The 18,271-nt window shown below is 34.3% G+C and overlaps 1 protein-coding gene across 2 annotated transcripts in view; it reads right to left on the bottom strand.

Moving 5' to 3' along the window:
• Positions 1–330: 330 nt before the first annotated feature.
• The window catches only part of VPS13C (vacuolar protein sorting 13 homolog C), a 168,592-nt gene continuing 150,651 nt past the window's right edge, over positions 331–18,271 (bottom strand). Inside the window, exons 78-83 of one of the 2 annotated variants that reach the window (XM_087821106.1) lie at positions 16,179–16,302; positions 15,583–15,697; positions 10,714–10,802; positions 4,131–4,254; positions 2,527–2,610; positions 331–2,202 (exon numbers count right to left, since the gene is read on the bottom strand). In XM_087821106.1, the coding sequence (XP_087677232.1) occupies positions 2,101–2,202; positions 2,527–2,610; positions 4,131–4,254; positions 10,714–10,802; positions 15,583–15,697; positions 16,179–16,302 (638 nt within the window). In that variant the 3' untranslated portion in view covers positions 331–2,100. Of the gene's footprint in view, positions 2,203–2,526; positions 2,611–4,130; positions 4,255–10,713; positions 10,803–13,397; positions 14,848–15,582; positions 15,698–16,178; positions 16,303–18,271 lie in introns of those variants that run through there. The other variant, XM_087821108.1, reaches the window with a different exon arrangement.

Raw genomic sequence — 18,271 nt, 5'->3', positions numbered from 1 at the left:
TGTGAGTTTTGTTTTGTTTTGTTTGTTTTTTGCTTAATCCCTTCACCTTTTTACCCAGCTCCCCAACCTCCCTGCCCTCCTCATTCAGAGAAAGACAAACACATGATTTCACTTATATGTGAAACCTAGTGAACAAAATAAAAACAAATGAACAAAACAGCAGCAGACTCGTAGATACAGAGAGCAGACTGACAGCTGTGGGAGGCCTCCCTCATTAATCTCACTTCTCACTGTACAGGACTGGAAGAGGAAAGGGGACAGGCATAAATGATAAAAGCAAATGTTACTTGAGTATTTAACACAAACCCACAAAGTTTTCACGCCTGCAAACAATGTACCAAATGTTTTATTTCTCTCAGTACTTCATATGCAAAAAACTGATTCTCAAAGCATTTTAAAAGCACAAAAGACATTATTACACTTTACCAATAAATTATTTCTGTCCCAGGGGATTAACCAAATTAAAATGTTACCAATATTTGAAAATCTGCTCTTAAGCCAATTTGAGATGAGGAGTTTATAGGTTTCTATAAATTTTTCTTAGTTCAGTGTTTTGTACATGCCACCAGTACAATAAAGTTTCTTAAATATTTAGGGCATTGTCAATAGCTGTGATTCGTATGAAAAATAGATATCTCAGATTCCTGATTAAGTCAAAATACCAGCACACTTGCTATGAAACTGTTTGTGATGCACCTTTTAATAAACTGCAATTAACCCCTGATGATTCTGTTTAACCCTAGAAGTTTTATATGTGATACTTTTCTTCACAGAAAAAAAAAATGATGTTGAAAAAGCGAAGACCACCATACCATATCAGAGATCAAACACTTAGGGAATCAGTTATTACACCCTCCTTCTTGAAGTATGCAGTAAATAATAACTAGAAAAAATTTTAACGTTTTAAGGCCAGTCTTTAAAAACATGAATAAAGGTAGTAGAAACATTACTGCACGTCAACAAAAACAGAACGAACCAAGCGTGTCCACATCTCCATCTCATCAATGCCATGTTAAAAACCAGAGCAAATTTAAAGATTCATCTGAGGAAATTAAGTACTTTTGAGAATTTTTAAAAAGCTCTACTAGGCAGCATAAGATGCAGAAAAGAAAAAAACAATCCTGCAATGGACTGATCCTCACAGGCCTGCTCCCTCAAAGCACACACCGACCAATTATTTTCCAGGGTTGTTTATATGCCTTATTTTACTTATGCATAAAGCAACTAGAGACTTTTCATTCTCTCTAATAAGTATTTAAAATACATTTCTAGGTGTGCATTATAATGAAGTGTTAATTTATAATGCCCTTAAATATCTTTTAAATTATAAAAAACAAATTTCTGGAGATATAAAAATATGAAATTTTTCATACTTCTAAGTCTTGAAAACTTAAAGTGCAATATTTTCATGGATCAGCAAATTATAGTTGTGCTATCTGACTTCATCTTAAAAGAGCATGCAAGTAATTTCCTAAATTTTGTAAATGGTACATTACAGAGGCAGTGTTGATGTCTGAAGTTTTGATTTTTCCATATGTCTGTATATTATCGTGCAAGGAGGAGAAATAAGCACCAAAGTAAAACACTTTTATTAGGAGAACAATGTTTTCATGAAAAACAGGAAACATCATTTCTCCCTTCAGTGGTTTCTCTTCAGTCAATTACCTAGTTTACCAAAATCATTAGTTCGGTTACTGAACAAGGTATCCAGTATTTGTCCCAACCTCTCAAAGAGCATTACTCATTCTAGGCTGCTTTCTTACTCTTGAGTAAGGACTTGAATTAAAAACAAACCTATTACCCTTTGTTTCACAATTTTAACATTAATGGAAATTTCACTCAGAGTGTGAGGCGGAATTTCTTTAAGGGTCTTACCCATTTGGTGGCACTGTAGAGTGGACTATTAACATAAACATGGTTACAAAATCAGAGTCAAAACTAAAAGGGAACACATAAAAACCCAGTAAGCAGGTATTCTAGAAAAAAATTCTACAACTAAAGGACTGCTTAAAAAATTCTTTTTGGTAAGATAAGGAGAGTGGTTCATAGACAAGACTGATGACTGGTTTTCTCCCAGGAGCAGCCCCCTGAGATCCGCGATTACAATGGCATTTGGGGCCTGAGAAGTTTCAGTGATGACTGCTTCATCAACTTTCGCTGGTATCTCATTGACTGGGCATCCTCAATGGCATGACATGCTCTCTGCAAAATAAGATATTTATTATAAATGGTAAAGAAAAGTACAGGCTAATCTGGTGGTGGAGAAAGGTACAAAAGCAAGAATTGGAGCTTTCCAATGAGGTCCAAGAGCCATGGACTAGGAAAACACAGTCCATACGTCTAATGCTAAAATAAGGCTCTTCGGACCTACTCAGCCCACAGTACATTATTTTAAGCTCATATAGCCATCCAAATATAACTGGAAGATCTTTCGGGAGAAATAATGAGTACTGTTAATTATAACAGATTTTCACAATATCTTTCAGCTAAAAAACTGAGGGACATTCTTTGAAATAAATAGTTTACCTCTGCTGTGGTGGCATCTTGCAGGTAAATTTTCCGGAGACAGGCTTGATTAGCACTGTCTTTTTTGTGGAACAGACCCTGCTCCTATTTCAAAAGAAAGGATGACAGAAAAGAAATTATTCTGGGGAAGAAAAAGAACTCATAACCTTTAATTGGATGCTTAAATGTCAGCTCTATTTTATAACCATACAAAATACACATAATCAAGTAGAATAAAAAGTAAATCATTTTGGTACAAGACAGTGGTTCCATATACGAGTTGTTAGAATTTATGAAATTGGGTGAAATACCTCTATCTGTATAAAATAATGGTTTTTTGCAGGCTATGATATTTATCATCACATCTGACAAATCAAAAAACCTTTCCTTCATTTCCTTGGCTGATAGATAAAATTCTTATATAATGTAAAATACATTGAGTCAGTTCTCACCACTGATGTGAAAGAAAAGTGGTAACTGAAGAAGCTGTAATACACATGCACAGTGACACAGTCTCTCCTAGCTTGAAAACTATGTTCATTTACTAACGCACTCTTTACACCTTGACACTCTACAGTGCGGGAAAGCTGAAATAAAAAATGCTATAGTTTCATGGTGGTTCTTTAACTTCTATGAAAGGAAACATAAATTGAAAAATAATAGTACTGCCCTGCTAGTGTGGCTCAGCGGTTGAGCATCAACCTATGATCCAGGCTATCGGGGTTCGATTCCCGGTCAGGGCACAGGCCCAGGTTACGGGCTCGATCCCCAGTAGGGGGAGTGCAGGAGGCAGCCGATCAATGACTCTCTCATCACTGATGTTTCTGTCTCCCTCTCCCTTCCTCTCTCTGAAATCAATAAAGACATATTTAAAAAATAATAGTACTTGCATCTCTATTAAATTTTATGATAAATGCTTTTTAGATAGTTTCAGTAATACAGATAACATCATTATTGTTCAGGAAAAATATATGAAGACATTACCATCTTTAGAATGACACTTTTTAGTTTCTTTTAAAGAGGTGAAAATAAATTTATAATATAACATAATAAAAAATTATATATATATTGCAAAGTAAAGTGAGTCTGAGAACTAAGCAAAAAATGGGCTATCATTTTTACTAATTACTTGCTATGTAATTGAAGTTCTTTCTTAGAAAATGATGGGAGGAAAGACTTGAGAGTATTTTTACACACTTCAATTGTTTTAGCATTCTACAAATGTCAAATATTATAGAACATGAGTATTTTAGACACAATATTTATAACAATATCCTAAATGCCTAAAAAAGGGAATCTTTCCAGAAGCATCTATCTAAGATTAAAGCAAAACAGGTATCCTATAATATTAAAAAGACCTTTTATTTACTAATGCTTTATTCTCCCAAAAAGGAAGTATCAGCATCTTAATTCTTTCAGTGGACAGACTTGATATTTCATTCAACACAATCAAGGACTGTCAGAAAATAAAGTGCAGTGTACAAATAAATCGATTACATCTTTTCTTACATTTCAGCAAATAATAACAATCCTTCAAATATTTTGTGTAGTTAACTGTTAAAAAAATCAGTTTCCACTTATTTAACAAATTCTTGGCTCTAAAAATGTGATTCAAGTTTTCTTACCTTAACTGAAATGTTTAGCTGGTTTCCATTGACACTAGGAGGAAATACAAAATCTTCAAATGGATGCTGCCAGTCAATGGACATAAGGCCGAGGATTTCAACTTCCTTTATATACAACACTCGCCTATTTTGCAAAAGGAAACAAAAATATACAGGTAATGAATGATAAAGACTGCTAATGATTATCTCTAATATTTCACTCTGCTGGATGGAACAGGTAGTACTCAGTAAATAATATAACCTGGCATTAAAAATAGTATGTTTCACATCAAAAAAGTCTAGGTGACTGTCAAACAAAGAGCAAATATGGCACATACCAATTAACAAAGCAGACTTTCAAAAATTCTGCTTCTGCTAATCTTGCAAAATTTACAAGTGTCATTTTTTTTTAAATTAAGCGAAAAACTAAAATCATCTTTTAAACACATAGAAACAGGCTGTACTCTCATCTGGGAAGCAATAAAGGCAGACACTCCTGAAAATGTCTTACTTGGAAAATTATTAATTGCTCTTTACTGTCAATCATTTTATGCCTTCCAGTCAAGAAAGATTGCGCAGGAAATGTCACAAACCTCAAATGTCAGCAAAGAGCCACGTTAGGCCTACTAATAAATATCAGGTTTGAACACTTTAACACTAATATACTATATCACAGAGTAAGTATCCCATTTTACTCAATAGCAATAAAAAAAATAGAATCTTTAAAGGGTGTGCACATTGACTTTCCAGTGTGTGATTCAGATTAATTACTGATATAACTATACTTGACTCTGGAGTTTCTCTAACAGAAAGCAAAACTGGGGAAGTAGAAGATCTGTTAATTCCACAGATGTCTAGGTGCTGGAGAAACAAAGACGACGGGGTTTCTGCTTGAGAGGTACTCAGAGGCCAGAGGGAAAATCAACATGGAAATAAATGCTACGGCACAGTTAGAGAAGTGCAATAGCAGAGTGTGCAGAAAAGTTTTTGGAGCACAGGAGAAGACTTACTATGCTGATTCTTGAAAGGAAGGAGTCGTCTAGGTGGGAAAGGGAAATTCAAGTCCAGACAAAGGGACCTGTGCACCGACATATAGAGGGGTACAAAGAAGGAAAGATTTATCTGAGGGATGTGGAGGAGTAGCTGGAGCACCAGATATATACAGAGGTGAGAAAATTAGCTTAGTGACAGATCTTGAAGGGGGTTTTTTTTGCCATTTTAAGAAATTTTGACTTTAACCTATAAGCAATGGGAAAAATTCTTACTTCAGAGTGATGGCTCTAGTAGTCATGGAGGACAGGTACGGGAGACAATCAGGGCAGGAAGTTATTTTAATAGTTCCATCAGGAAACAGTGAGAGCCTCAATTAAAGCAGTGGCCATGAGAAGGGAACAAAAGCTAGATTCCAGATGTTTACAAGGTAGAGTTAGATGAACCTGGTGACCAACGGAGTGTGGGAACCAAAACAGACCGGAGGTACAATAACTCTCAGCAGAGGTGCTATTAAAATTTGGGGCTTGTTTGGGGAGTTCAGCACCCTTAGCCCCAGCCTGCTAAGTGCCCCCCAATCACTGTGACAACCTCCAATACCCCTACACATTCCAAACAGTCTCTCGGAACTGGGTTCCACTCCCCCCACCCCCTGCCCTAGTTGAGATCAGATGATAGGTAAGAGTTAAAGACAATCACTACAAATCACTGTGTCAAATGCAGTCCATCATTCCGAATGTCTCAAAACTTGCTCTTCTCTTGACCATACCAGTAATATTACTGTTTTTCTACCACCTTAAATCTTCATTTTCCTTCTCTGAGTTTACCAGAGCTCAAATCTCGGTCATCTTCTATTCAACACACTCAGAGTCAAAGATCTCAACTCCAAATCTTTATCCAAACCTCAATGGTCTGTGTGTCTGCTACTGAGGCATCTACACTTTGATATCTCAAAGCTACATTAAAGTCAGTCAAATTCAAAAACAAAAATAAAAAAGTCATCATCTTTCCCCTCGAACTACTGTAAAGGGTAAGACCAGCACTCTCACCTCTCAAGCCCCAAACCAGAACGTTGCCTTGCATCCCGTCTCCTCCACATTCCACCAGTCACCAAGCCCTGTCTCTTCAGGATGCCCCTGTATTCTTTTAGCTTTGCCCCTCGCCACTTCCTCTCAGGACAACCACCACAATCTCTGTGGTAGACAGAACCCTAAGACAGTCCCCAAAGCTCCCCACTTCCTGGTATATGGCTCTGTATAATCCCAGAACTATGAATATGATATAACAAACCCCCATGAGGTTTGTTATAAGGCACAGGTGACTTTGAGAAAAAAGTTTATCTGGGTGGGCCTGACCCTTTAAATCTGGGTTAGAGACAGAGAAGTCAGAGATTCAGGGAGCTATTACTGGTTGCAAATGGAAAGCACCACATAATAAGGACGGCAGGTAGGCTCTAGGAGCTGATAGCACCATGCCTTACAGAGACTGAGGAAATAGGGATCTTGGTCCTTCAACTGCAAGAAACTGAATTCTGCTGACAACATTAAATGAGCTCAGGAGGGGATTCTTCCCAGGAGTTTCCAGAAAGGAAGTGAACACCTAGACTTCAGCCCTGAGGGACCCTGAGCAGGGACCAGCCATGCTGCACTGTACTCCAGACCCGCAGGAAGTTTTCAGCTTCTCATTTTAGGGTAATCTGTTGTGCAGCAACAGAACAGCCTCTAACTGCTCTCTAACTGGTCTCCTTGCCTCCATTCTGATCCTCCCCCATCCAGCATCCAAAATGCTGCCAGACATCTTTACAAACTACAAAGTTCATCACACTACTACTTGTTCACAAGCCTTCAGTGGGAAAGAACAGAGAGACTTATCCCTGTCCCATGTGCATATATCTCTGCATGAAAAGCTGCAATGCTGAATCATAGAATAACAGTCTTTAAACAAATTAGTACTCTTGCACCACTGTAATGAAGCCCCGACCCTCCTGGCAGTATGAGCAGGCACCTATGACTCCTACTTCAACGCCCAGCACTTCCCTACGAACACCCCACTATCCAGCCATTCCAAAGCGATCTTACTGTTCAAAGTGCCGTAATGCTTATGTCTCGGCTCGCTTCGTTTCCCTGTATCACAGCTCCAACTCTACAAGACTCAGCTTAAGTACCTTACTGGACCAAGAATCTTAAGGGTCTCTGTTCATCACTTTACCTTAGCGACTATTACACTGTGATGTCACTGATAATTTGTAGGTTCTCCCTGTTGATGGGAGGGAAGAGAAGATGTAGCATTCATCTCCAAGTCCCTGGATCTGTTATACAGAGATGAGTGAAGGTTTATATCCCCCCTCAATTCGTATGTTGAATCCTAACCCGTAATGTGATGGTATCTGGAGGTGGGACCTTTGGGCGGTGATTAGGTCATGAGGGTAAAGCCCTCAGGAATGGATGGGATCAGTGCCCTTATAAAAGAGGCCTGAGAAAATGCCCCTGCACCTTCTGCTACATGAGGAAAGAATAAGAAGACCCATCTATGAACCAGGAAGTGGGGCCTCACCAGACATACAGTCTGCCAGCCCCTTGATCTTGGACCTCCCAGCCTCCGGAACTGTGAAAAATAACAATTTGTAGTTTAAGCCACCTGTCTATGGTATTTTTGCAATAGCAGCCCAAACAGACTAAGACAGATGGTTTAAAAAAAAAAGTCTGCTCAGAGAACAATTTCCTAATGAAGACATTGTACTGAATGTAATTTCTAATATAAAATATTACATAGGAGTTAGGACCAACTAATAGAACTGCAGCCTAATAAATTCAGGTCATGAGAACTCATACTTTGTTTCTAGTAACTGATCAGAAAAAAATATTGAGACCAAATTTTGGACGAATTTCAATATGGAAAAACCAAAAGCCCTAAGTACTGAAAAACTCCAATAATGATTAAAATGTTAGTAAGACATTGGGTAAAGGGCTAAGATCACTAATCAATAGAATGTCCTTAAATTCAGTAAGAAAAAGGCTAATGAAAAATGAGGAAAGGCTATGAATAAGCAATTCATAATATAGAAAACATAAATGGGTGGTGAATGTATTCAAATGTCATACTCATTAGCAATCAAAGAAATGCCAATAAAACAAATTATTTTCTACCCATTAAATTAGCAAAACCAAAAAAAGTTTAAGTAACATCTAGTCTTAGCAAAATACAGAAGAAAGGACATTCCCATATACTATTAGTTGTGTGTTAAAAAACTGATACAGACTTTCTGATAAAACAAGTTGGCAATAAATAGAAAGGGCCTCAAAAATCTTCACAATTTTAAAATCAATAATCCCACTGGTAAGAATTTATCTGAAGGAAATAATCATAGAAAAAAATACTTAGCTGCAAAGATGTGTTTATAATAATAAAATACTGGGAAAGAGAAAATTGAATGTCAAATAGTCAGCATTTGAGTAAGTTATAGTATATTCATAAACACAACATTATGCAGCCATTAAATATCATGTTGTCAAAGAATATTTAATGGTTTGGGAAGATGATCACAATATATAATTTTTGGTGAAAAAACGAGGTTAGTTAAATGTACACGGTGCATTTTTTGTACATAGTTTTTTATAAAATATACTGCAAAAGTCTGATATACCAGCTGATATCTCTGGATGAAGGGACTGCTGTTAAAAGCTATTTTTAGTGGTTATCCTATAACTTATCATTCAAATTAGGACACTTTTCAGAATGAAAGGGATAGCCACTAATACTTAAATTGGGACAAAAAGTACAACCAGCTCTGTCCAAGGCAAATCACAGCTTTAGTTAGTTTCATTTTCTTAATTATTATTTACATCAGGAGTTGGCAAACTATGGCCTGTGAGCCAAATCCAGCCCACGGCCTGTTTTAGTAAATAAAATCTTACTGGAGCACATTCACCCTGTTCATTTTCATATTGTTCATGACTGTTTTCTCACTAGAAGGGCAGAGATGGATATAGATGGGAAACATGAGATAGCCCTTAAAGCCTAAGTTTTTAATATCTGGCCCTTTAAAGAAATTTTGTTGATTCCTGATCTATATTATCTACAATAAATAAGCATAACTTTAGCAGTAAAAAGTAAGAGTTATTTTTTAAAGTGATGATTTTGTAATAAAGGCTATTTTTATGTAATCATTAAAGATCAAACAAATCAGCATAATGATAACTATCTTAATCAAAGAAATTCCTGTTAGAGTCTACTACAAGGAGACTAAGTCATTGTACTGGTCAGAAATATTATTTTTCTGATGTTGGGAGGACTATGAACTACTTCCTGAAAAGCTCTAAGCTCTGTAAGTGACTAAACTGAAAATTACCCTGATTTTTCAATTTACTTGAAGAGAAGTTAAATGTGTAATTCATTAATAATATACACAGCAATAGTCCCACAAAATGCCTAATCAAGCAAGTACTAAGTATTACCAAACAAAAAACAAAAAATAGCCCAGCCGGACGTGGCTCAGCGGTTGAGCGTTGACCTAGGATCCAGGCGATCAGGGTTCAATTCCTGGTCAGGGCACATGCCCGGGTTGCGGGCCGCAGCCGATCAATGACTCTCATCATTGATGTTTCTATCTCTCTCTCCCTCTCCCTTCCTCTCTCTGAAATCAATAAAGATATATATATTTTTTTTAAATTAACATTTCCATTGTCCAGTGTTGGTATACAATTTTAAAATAAGTTAACATATAGCTATTGCAGCTAACTACAATACACAATATAAATAGACATTGTTTTTGGTCTAATCTAATGGATATAAAATTTTAAGCATAAAAAATAAATGATTACTTGTCTGCCAAAACTGCTTCTTAGATTGTTTTGTGAATATTTTAATTTCTTAATTAATGGGCAAATCAGATGAATGGTTAACTCTCTTTTTAAAAAAGTTTGTAGGTTTAAGTCTGAATCCCATCATTTCAGACTTTCCCAACCAAATACATTTAAATGTCTTAGTAAGGAACAAAATGCAGATTTTGCTTACTATAAGTACTCTGCCTTAGTCCTACAAAAATACATAACTTAGAAAGTTTTGAAAATTATTAATCTGTAATTGTCATTCTGGAATAAGTGATGTAGGGAAAATCTCAGGAAAATAAACAGTAGTTTAGTCTAAGTTCTTTTATTTGGAAAAATTATTTACAACTCCCAAAATACTTAGAAAAAACTGGAATAAACATACAGAAATAATACCATCCTTTAAAAAAGGTATACTAATCATCCAAAATAAAACCTAGTGAGAAGCAGCGATTCATGAATTCAGCCTCTATAACTAGATTTGTAATTCACATATATCTGTATCACTACAGCACTTATGAAGTCTCTTCTAGACCCCATCTCAGGTGTGTGACTTGGCTAAGCCCTTAAACCACGCTGAGTCAGTTTCAGCATCTTCCACAATGAGAGGGTCTGAACAGATTATCTCAAACGGCCCATCCAGATCTGTGTCTTTACGATTCTATGACAATGGACACTTTGCAGTTGGAATATAGTTCTCCACATCCTCTAACAAAATTCTCCACATCTTCAAAATTCTTAAGATCTATGTTATTTGCAGTGGGAAAAATGTCACTTGAAGTTAATACCTATTTGTAACCATAAAGACTGTCCTCTTGCTTCCAGAAATAGCACAGTGATATCGGTAAGTTTCTCCTTCTAACTTCTTGACATGATTCTGGAAGAAAAAAAAAAGGACTCAAGATTTGGATAATACATGCATTCAAATCGTATTTCTACTACTGTATATTAGCTAATTTTAATAACTGCTAGTTAGGAAAATTATTAGGAACAAAAGCACAATTCTACATATTCACATGTGAAGCTAAAAAGATACTTATCACATGTTTGTAAATTAACTTCCACTGTTCCTTTAAAGACAAGTATGTATTAAATACTTACTAAGTGATCTTCTGGTAAATTAACATTGCATTCTGTGATAACTTAGAAATTTTAGAATATCTACCAGAAATAATCACACATTTTCATTCACGAGAATATGCACATATGCTAATATAAAAATGGGACATTAACATTAGAGGGATTCTTAATCTCGGGCTCATGGAAGCACCCTGGGAGGGCTATAAACTCCCTAAAATAGAATGTAACATTTTGAAAATGTGGTTCTGCAACTTCTTTCAGAGGATGGTTCATATTTTTCATCTGATTTTTAAATGTCTGTGATCCTTCTCAAAGGTTAAGAACCACTGATTTTACATAGAGGTAGATATACACATAATAAAATTCCAAGATAACTGCTATTTAATGTTTTTGAGTATTTAGTCTTATAGATTAAATATGCACAAGAAATAAACATATGTATCAAATTATGTTCCTAATAGAGAAGAAAATTTAATTATAATATTAATACAAACATTAAAAAATTTCTAATATCTGTTACAACTGATTGCTAAAGACAATTACAAACATAAAATAATTCAAGTATAAATAGTAACACATTAAAATACATTTATTTACTTTTTCAACTATCTCAAAATTACTTGAATTAGTCAACAAATTAAAAACCAACAAATGGTTACTTTTTATAACTAACACTAATAAAATATTATTAGTGATTTTATCTATAACATATGATTAGAGATTAGATAATTAATAAATATGAAAATGCAAAACATACCTAATAAATAAGACCTTACTATTTTATAATCAAGAATACAACACCAATATTATTAAAAGGATAATGTAATCAATAATAATCACAAGCAGAGACAACAGAGCTGTTATTTCAATGATTAAATACACATTTTTAAAGGTCCTTTGTTCCCAGTCATTCTTTGACAATTATAAAAATCCATGAACAAAGATGAATCCCCAAAGAACTGGGCTCTCATCTTCAGAATGAGTCTCAGAAAAGTGGAGTTTAATAGTCACTTGTTTCACATCATGCCTGTATGAATTAGCTAAAATCTTTTAACATTTATAATTTAATTTCTTTAGTATAGAGAAAATGGAAAATAAATATAATTTAGTAAATTTGTTTTCAGCATTGAAATTTAAGGATATATTAAAATATTTAGATTTGAGATGCACTATACAAAAAATACGACCAACTTTCCATCTTATATGCATTTTTATTAGTTATCAATCTCTTGCTATCTTTAAACCATGGAAAGCTTTTAAAGTATAATTTATCACCATAATACACTACAGAAACCTTGTTTTCAGCACTACTAAAATCCACTACACTCTGAGATTCAGATTCAGACATTCAGTCACTGATGGCCGCAGGATACCAGATTAGTTAATAAAATATTCACTCTCCCTTCCCAAAATGCATCTTGAGGAATCTACAATATTTAGCAAAAGCATTCAATTTATTTTTCAAGTAAATTCTAAGGAAATAATACAAGATATGAAAAACCAATGTGTATATAATAATGTTTCATTATTACTGTTATTAAAATAACAGGACCAACTTTAATGTCAAGAGCTAGAAATGGTCAAACACACAATACATGGTTACCAAGAGATGCTAATGCAAGAATTAAAAATGAAGCATTTCTATAAACATGAAAAATTAAAATGAAAAAGCAAGAAACACCATTTTAAATATTATATGATCATAAGTATGTGAACCAAGATGAATATTAAATAAATACTGGCTATATATATGTACATATTATATATACATGTGTATAAATGCATATACATACACACACGTATAAACAGTAATTATCCTAGAAGAATAGAGAATAAGCAGAAGAATATATCCTATAAAAACACAGTATATGACTTAGTAACTTTCAAAGCTGAGCATTAAAGAATACAGAGCAATACTCAGGAGAAAAAGAAGATGGAAAAAAATCAAAAGATTCCCAAATAAATTATTTAGAATGTACCTATATAACAATAAGGGCTAGGAGGAAATAATTTTATACTTTAGTTCTCTTTAATATTTACACATTATGTTATACTTAGTCTCTTAAGGATAGAAGTCTATTTTCTTTTGTATATCCAGCACAGTTTAGATAATCAATAAATACATCATACATAACTGATTATAGCAAGATGGGCGAGGGATGAGACAGCCTGAATTTCTTAATTCTCCAGGCCTACACTCATTGAGAAAAATTACCAAGTCCTCTCACTAATGTACAATCATTCTATTTCTTCCAGTAACTATAATAACATATAAAAGTTTAAAAGGCTGTCTGATATCTTAACAAAAACTAATAAATCAGAGAAGATAACTATATTTAGCTTTAACAATAAAAAGCTTCTTGAAGTTTTGTCATTCATAAACAGCTGTAAAAAGGATCATCACAAGGAAAAGTTTAATAACATAATGAGCTACACAAATGAAAAGTAAATAAGTAAAAAATAATTTTAACAAAGTTATACAATTTCCCAAAAGTCTCAGTAAAGTTGCAATATATCCAGGGAAATTAAAAATCGTTACTTTTACCTAAGAAGGAAGGGTAATTATTAGTGATGATTTAAGTAAAACAGCATCTTCAATTAGTTATTGTGCCTAATTCTTATAGAAACTATATGCAGTGACATTTTTGCCAACCCTCAATTATCTAGGCCCAAAAAAAGTTTGTCAGTTATAGTTTTAGGCTGGTCTTTAGATGGCATTCTTTTTTCTTTAAAGTGCTTGTTTTAAACATAAAGCATTTACTTTTTTGATAATTATGGTTTAAAAATATATATAATCCAACTGACCAGCTGTATGCAGTTTCATTCTCTTCAAATATATAACACATTAAATCTAAGTTTATACCTTGGTTTCAATTTTGGGGGAAAGAATGTAGTTGCTTGATAAGATAACTTACTGTGAAAATTAACTATGGGGGCATTACTTTCAAAATCATCATTTATATATTTTTTGTTCTCATTAAGATAATGAAGACTGAAAAACAAAAAGCACTGGTTTTTAAAAATAAAGATATCTATAAACTCAAGTGCCACATAAGCAATTTGCCTAATTACATGTTCAACTTCTATTTACATTAATTAAAACTAATATAACTGTGAAATTAGCATAACCAACAAAGGAGATTCAATTTTTTGAAAAGTATAAATGCTAAAGACTGAGAATGTATGTACATAATTATAAAATGTCTCCCATTTTTCTAGCAAGAGTACCAAGAGGCTAAAAAAGAAAACAAGATTAAGGAAACACATTCTCAAAATTCATGTGCCAACTCTTACTTTACATCTAAGGACAGACCCAGAGAAACAGGTACTTCAGTTATTAAAACATGCCCCAGTTAATACTCCCATAACCTGAGTATAGGGTGATTTATGAAACAAAGTTATGTAATTCCATCATCAGGGCTCACAAACATAAGAACACATGAAGGTTGGACAAAATTTCCTTTTTTTTTAACTTTAACTGAAATGCACATGAATACCATTAGAAAAGATAAAATTTTCAAAATGATCAAGTGTGTACTTCTGAGCTCAATAAAGTCTTTCACCAACTAAATGGAGAAGAGAGTTGATTTCCTGCATCATTTGATCTTTTATATTGCTCTCTTACTCCTTTACAGTATTACCACAAATGCCACCATTTTTATCTGTAGTCAAGCCATTACAATAAAAAGTTCAGATAGAGAGTTATAAAGAAAACTTCATTAAAATGGACTCTCAATCTAAATAGATCAGACAGTCAATTAATACCACAGTTTGTTTTGATTTTTAAGGATGAAATCAAGTAGTAGTATAGGAGACATTTACTCCTGTATTTCCAGTTCTTGCTGTGTAGGCAGAAAAAGAAAGAAAATAAAGTTAGAAGCATGCAGATAAGTAAAATATATTCACATATAATAAAAACCATAGGCTAATAACAATGAGGAGTGATTTTATTTTAAAGTCAAAGTAGAAAAACATTAATAAATTTATTTTTGGAAAAAGCTAGTCATGGAAGTATATTTATACAGATATATAAATATACCTGTATAATACAGTAAAGTTAAAACTAAAATGAAAGCCAAAAAAATCCTTTAAATGTTTTTTAAGGTTTGAAAATATTATAATTGTATATAATCTTTTTTTATTCTCTCCTCCAGCTTCTGTTTACCTGAATAAGTCTAGATTTACAGAATAGTCCACTTAAATTAATTTGGTTGGGAGAAAAGGAAGCAGTAAAATTCCAATAATTAGCTACAAAGCAGGAAACCAAAGTTAACAATGTTAACTAAATGAGCTATCACACAAATAGTAATAAAGCCTACGACTTCTTTTAACATTATCCTTTCTGTAAAAAAGAGCTTTGCTCCTGTGCAGAAAAAAAAAATTATCAGTTATTCCCGTTTAACGCATTACACTAAAATAAAACAAATAATCAAATTCTACTCTACAAACCATGTTTCCTGTGTAAATCCCTAAAGAAGTTTATGAATCAGGAACTTTAAGAATCACCCATGAAATTCTGATCCTAGAAATCTTTAAAATTAAATTTTACTCATGACCATGAAGAACAGAATTTATACCTCAAATAAATCATAGCCCTCGGATTCCTGTCTGTCATACGGACGAATGATGCCGTCTTCATGGATCGGGCGAGGGGGACGGAGGCTGGACACTTCCTCAACTGATTCTGCTGCCCTGTAGGCATCAGAATAAGTATAAGAAAATGTGAGAATCTTTCAAAATAATACAAATATATATGTTGATTAAACACTGTACTATGTTCCATATTATGTCAATATTTGATAAAAATAATCAGAGTAACTTTAAATAACCTGCCCAAAATAATTCAACAAGCACTAAAACCAAGTCTGTCTCATTCCAACCTCCTCCAACTTTTTTCAAAGAAAAGAAATGTCAAAAAATAAAGGCGGAGATTAGATTGTCCACTCTGTGTCCTTGGTGTGTAGCACGGTGCCTAGCACATAGTAGGTATCAATAAACATTCGTCGAATAATAGAGAAATGGAGCCATAAACAATGTCTCCTCTTATTCCTTTCTGGTGGCACTCTACCTTGTGAACCTGTCATAGAGCAGGCAAAATATTTACCTAGTTATGTATTCCTAGCAACAGTTAGCACACAGACGCATACCTTGCACACATCATATACTTAATTACCTCTGAATTCCTTGGAAGGTACTGCTGGCCATATCTATGATTCCTCCAGTGGGACCAGCCACAGCACCCACAAGTCCTTTTCCAATTCCTTTAAAGAATCCAGCAGCTCCTTCCTTTTTGGCACCTTCATAAAACCAAAGACATGAATATATAAGGATATTTTTAAATAATCAGGTTTGAACACAACAGAAGCCTGAGCCAAATGCTAAACTGCTTTACTCAAAAAGTTTCTAAAATTTGGCTTTCTAAAGAAGTTCAATTTAGTGATAATATGATAAACAGTGTTTCTCAAAGAGTATTAAAAATGCAAGTTAGCCCAGCTGGGTGTGGCTCAGTGATTGAGCATCGACTCGACCTAGGATCCAGGCGATCGGGGTTCGATTCCCAGTCAGGGCACATGCCCGGGTTGCAGGCTAAGCAGCCGATCAGTGACTCTCTCATCATTTATGTTTCTATCTCTCTCTCTCCTTCTCCTTTCCTCTCTCTAAAATCAATAAAGATATATTTAAAAAAAAAAAAAATGCAAGTTATTAGGTCCCATCCCAGACCTGCTGAATTAGAGACTCTGGAAGTGGGGCCCAGCAATCTGTTTTAATACACCCTCCAGGTAACCCTGAGGTATGCTCAACTTTTATAACTAGTTTCAGAAGTTTAGTCAGTACTTGTGACTAAAAGGTCTAAGAACTGACCAGAAAATATCTTCTTTTTTATGTCAGCCATCAGGAAATTTTTCAAGCAGTGCACTTTAAAATATATATATAAGAACTTTACTGAAATGTAATTCACATACCATATAATCTACCCATTAATGTATATAAATTAAATAGTTTTTAGTATATTCAGAGTGTGTAACCATCATCACAATCAATTTTTAAAAATCTGTTCAAAAACAAATCCTACGCCCATTAGCAATCATTCCCTATTTCCCCCTGGCCCTTCCCATCCAATCCTATGCAATTTACCTCTTTCCTCCCACCAGTCAGACAGAGGCAGACACTAATCTACTTTTCTTCTATCTCTACGGATTTGCCTATTGTGGACATTTCCTACAAATGGAATCATACAATATGTGGTATGTTTAATTAGTCTTTTCCACTTGCCATCATGTTTTCAAGGTTCATCCACCTTGTAGTTGTATCAGTACAGATAGTCCCCAACTTACAATGGTTCGAATTACTGGTTTTGACTTTACAATGGTATGAAAGCATTACCCATTCAATAGAAACTGTGCTTCGAATTTCGATCTTTTCCTGGGCTATCAGTTTGCAGATGATACTGTCTCATGATGCAGGGCAGCGTCAGTAAGGCACAGCTCCCAGGCAGCCATGTGATCGTGCGGGTGAGCAACCAATACTACAGTGTAGCATTAAATGCCTTTTGACTTACGACATTTTAAACTTAAAATGGGTTTATTATGACATAGCCACATCATAAGTTGAGGAGTTATCTGTATGTGATTTCTTTTTATAGCTGGATAATTTCTCATTATATAAATATACCACATTTCATTTATCCATGCATTAGGTAATGAACATTTTGGTTGCTATTACATTCTGGCTATTATGAATAATGTTTCTATGAATATTTATGTACAAGGTGCTGAGCAAACGTGTTTTTAATTCTCTAGGGTATACAGGTAGGAGTGGAATTGCTGGGTCACAAAATATAAACTCTATATTTATTTCCAGGTGTCCCAGTATCATTTGTTGAAAAGGCTATTCTTTCTTTATGGAAATATCTTAGCACCCTTCTCAAAAATAAATTAACAATAAATGTAAGGGTTTATTTCTGGAATCTCAGTTCTATCCCATGGATCTATCTATATGTCTATCCATATGCTAGTACCACACTGTCATAGCTACTGTAACTTTGTAGTGAGTTTTTAATTGGATGGTGCAAGTCCTCAACTTTGTCCTGTTTTTTCAAGATTGTTTTGCTTATTTGGAGTCCTTACAATTCCTGTATAAATTTCAGAATCAGCTTGTCAATTTCTACAAGAAGCCAATTGGGATTTTGATAGGTATTGCACAAAATAAAGTAATGTGCTTTTTAAAATAGGATAAAAAAATAAGTCAGTGCTATCAAAGGCCCAA

This window comes from Miniopterus natalensis, chromosome 1 (assembly GCF_054644295.1).
Source record: "Miniopterus natalensis isolate mMinNat1 chromosome 1, mMinNat1.hap1, whole genome shotgun sequence".
In the NCBI taxonomy this organism is placed as follows: domain Eukaryota; kingdom Metazoa; phylum Chordata; class Mammalia; order Chiroptera; family Miniopteridae; genus Miniopterus; species Miniopterus natalensis.
This window is presented reverse-complemented; position numbering and strand designations above follow the sequence as displayed.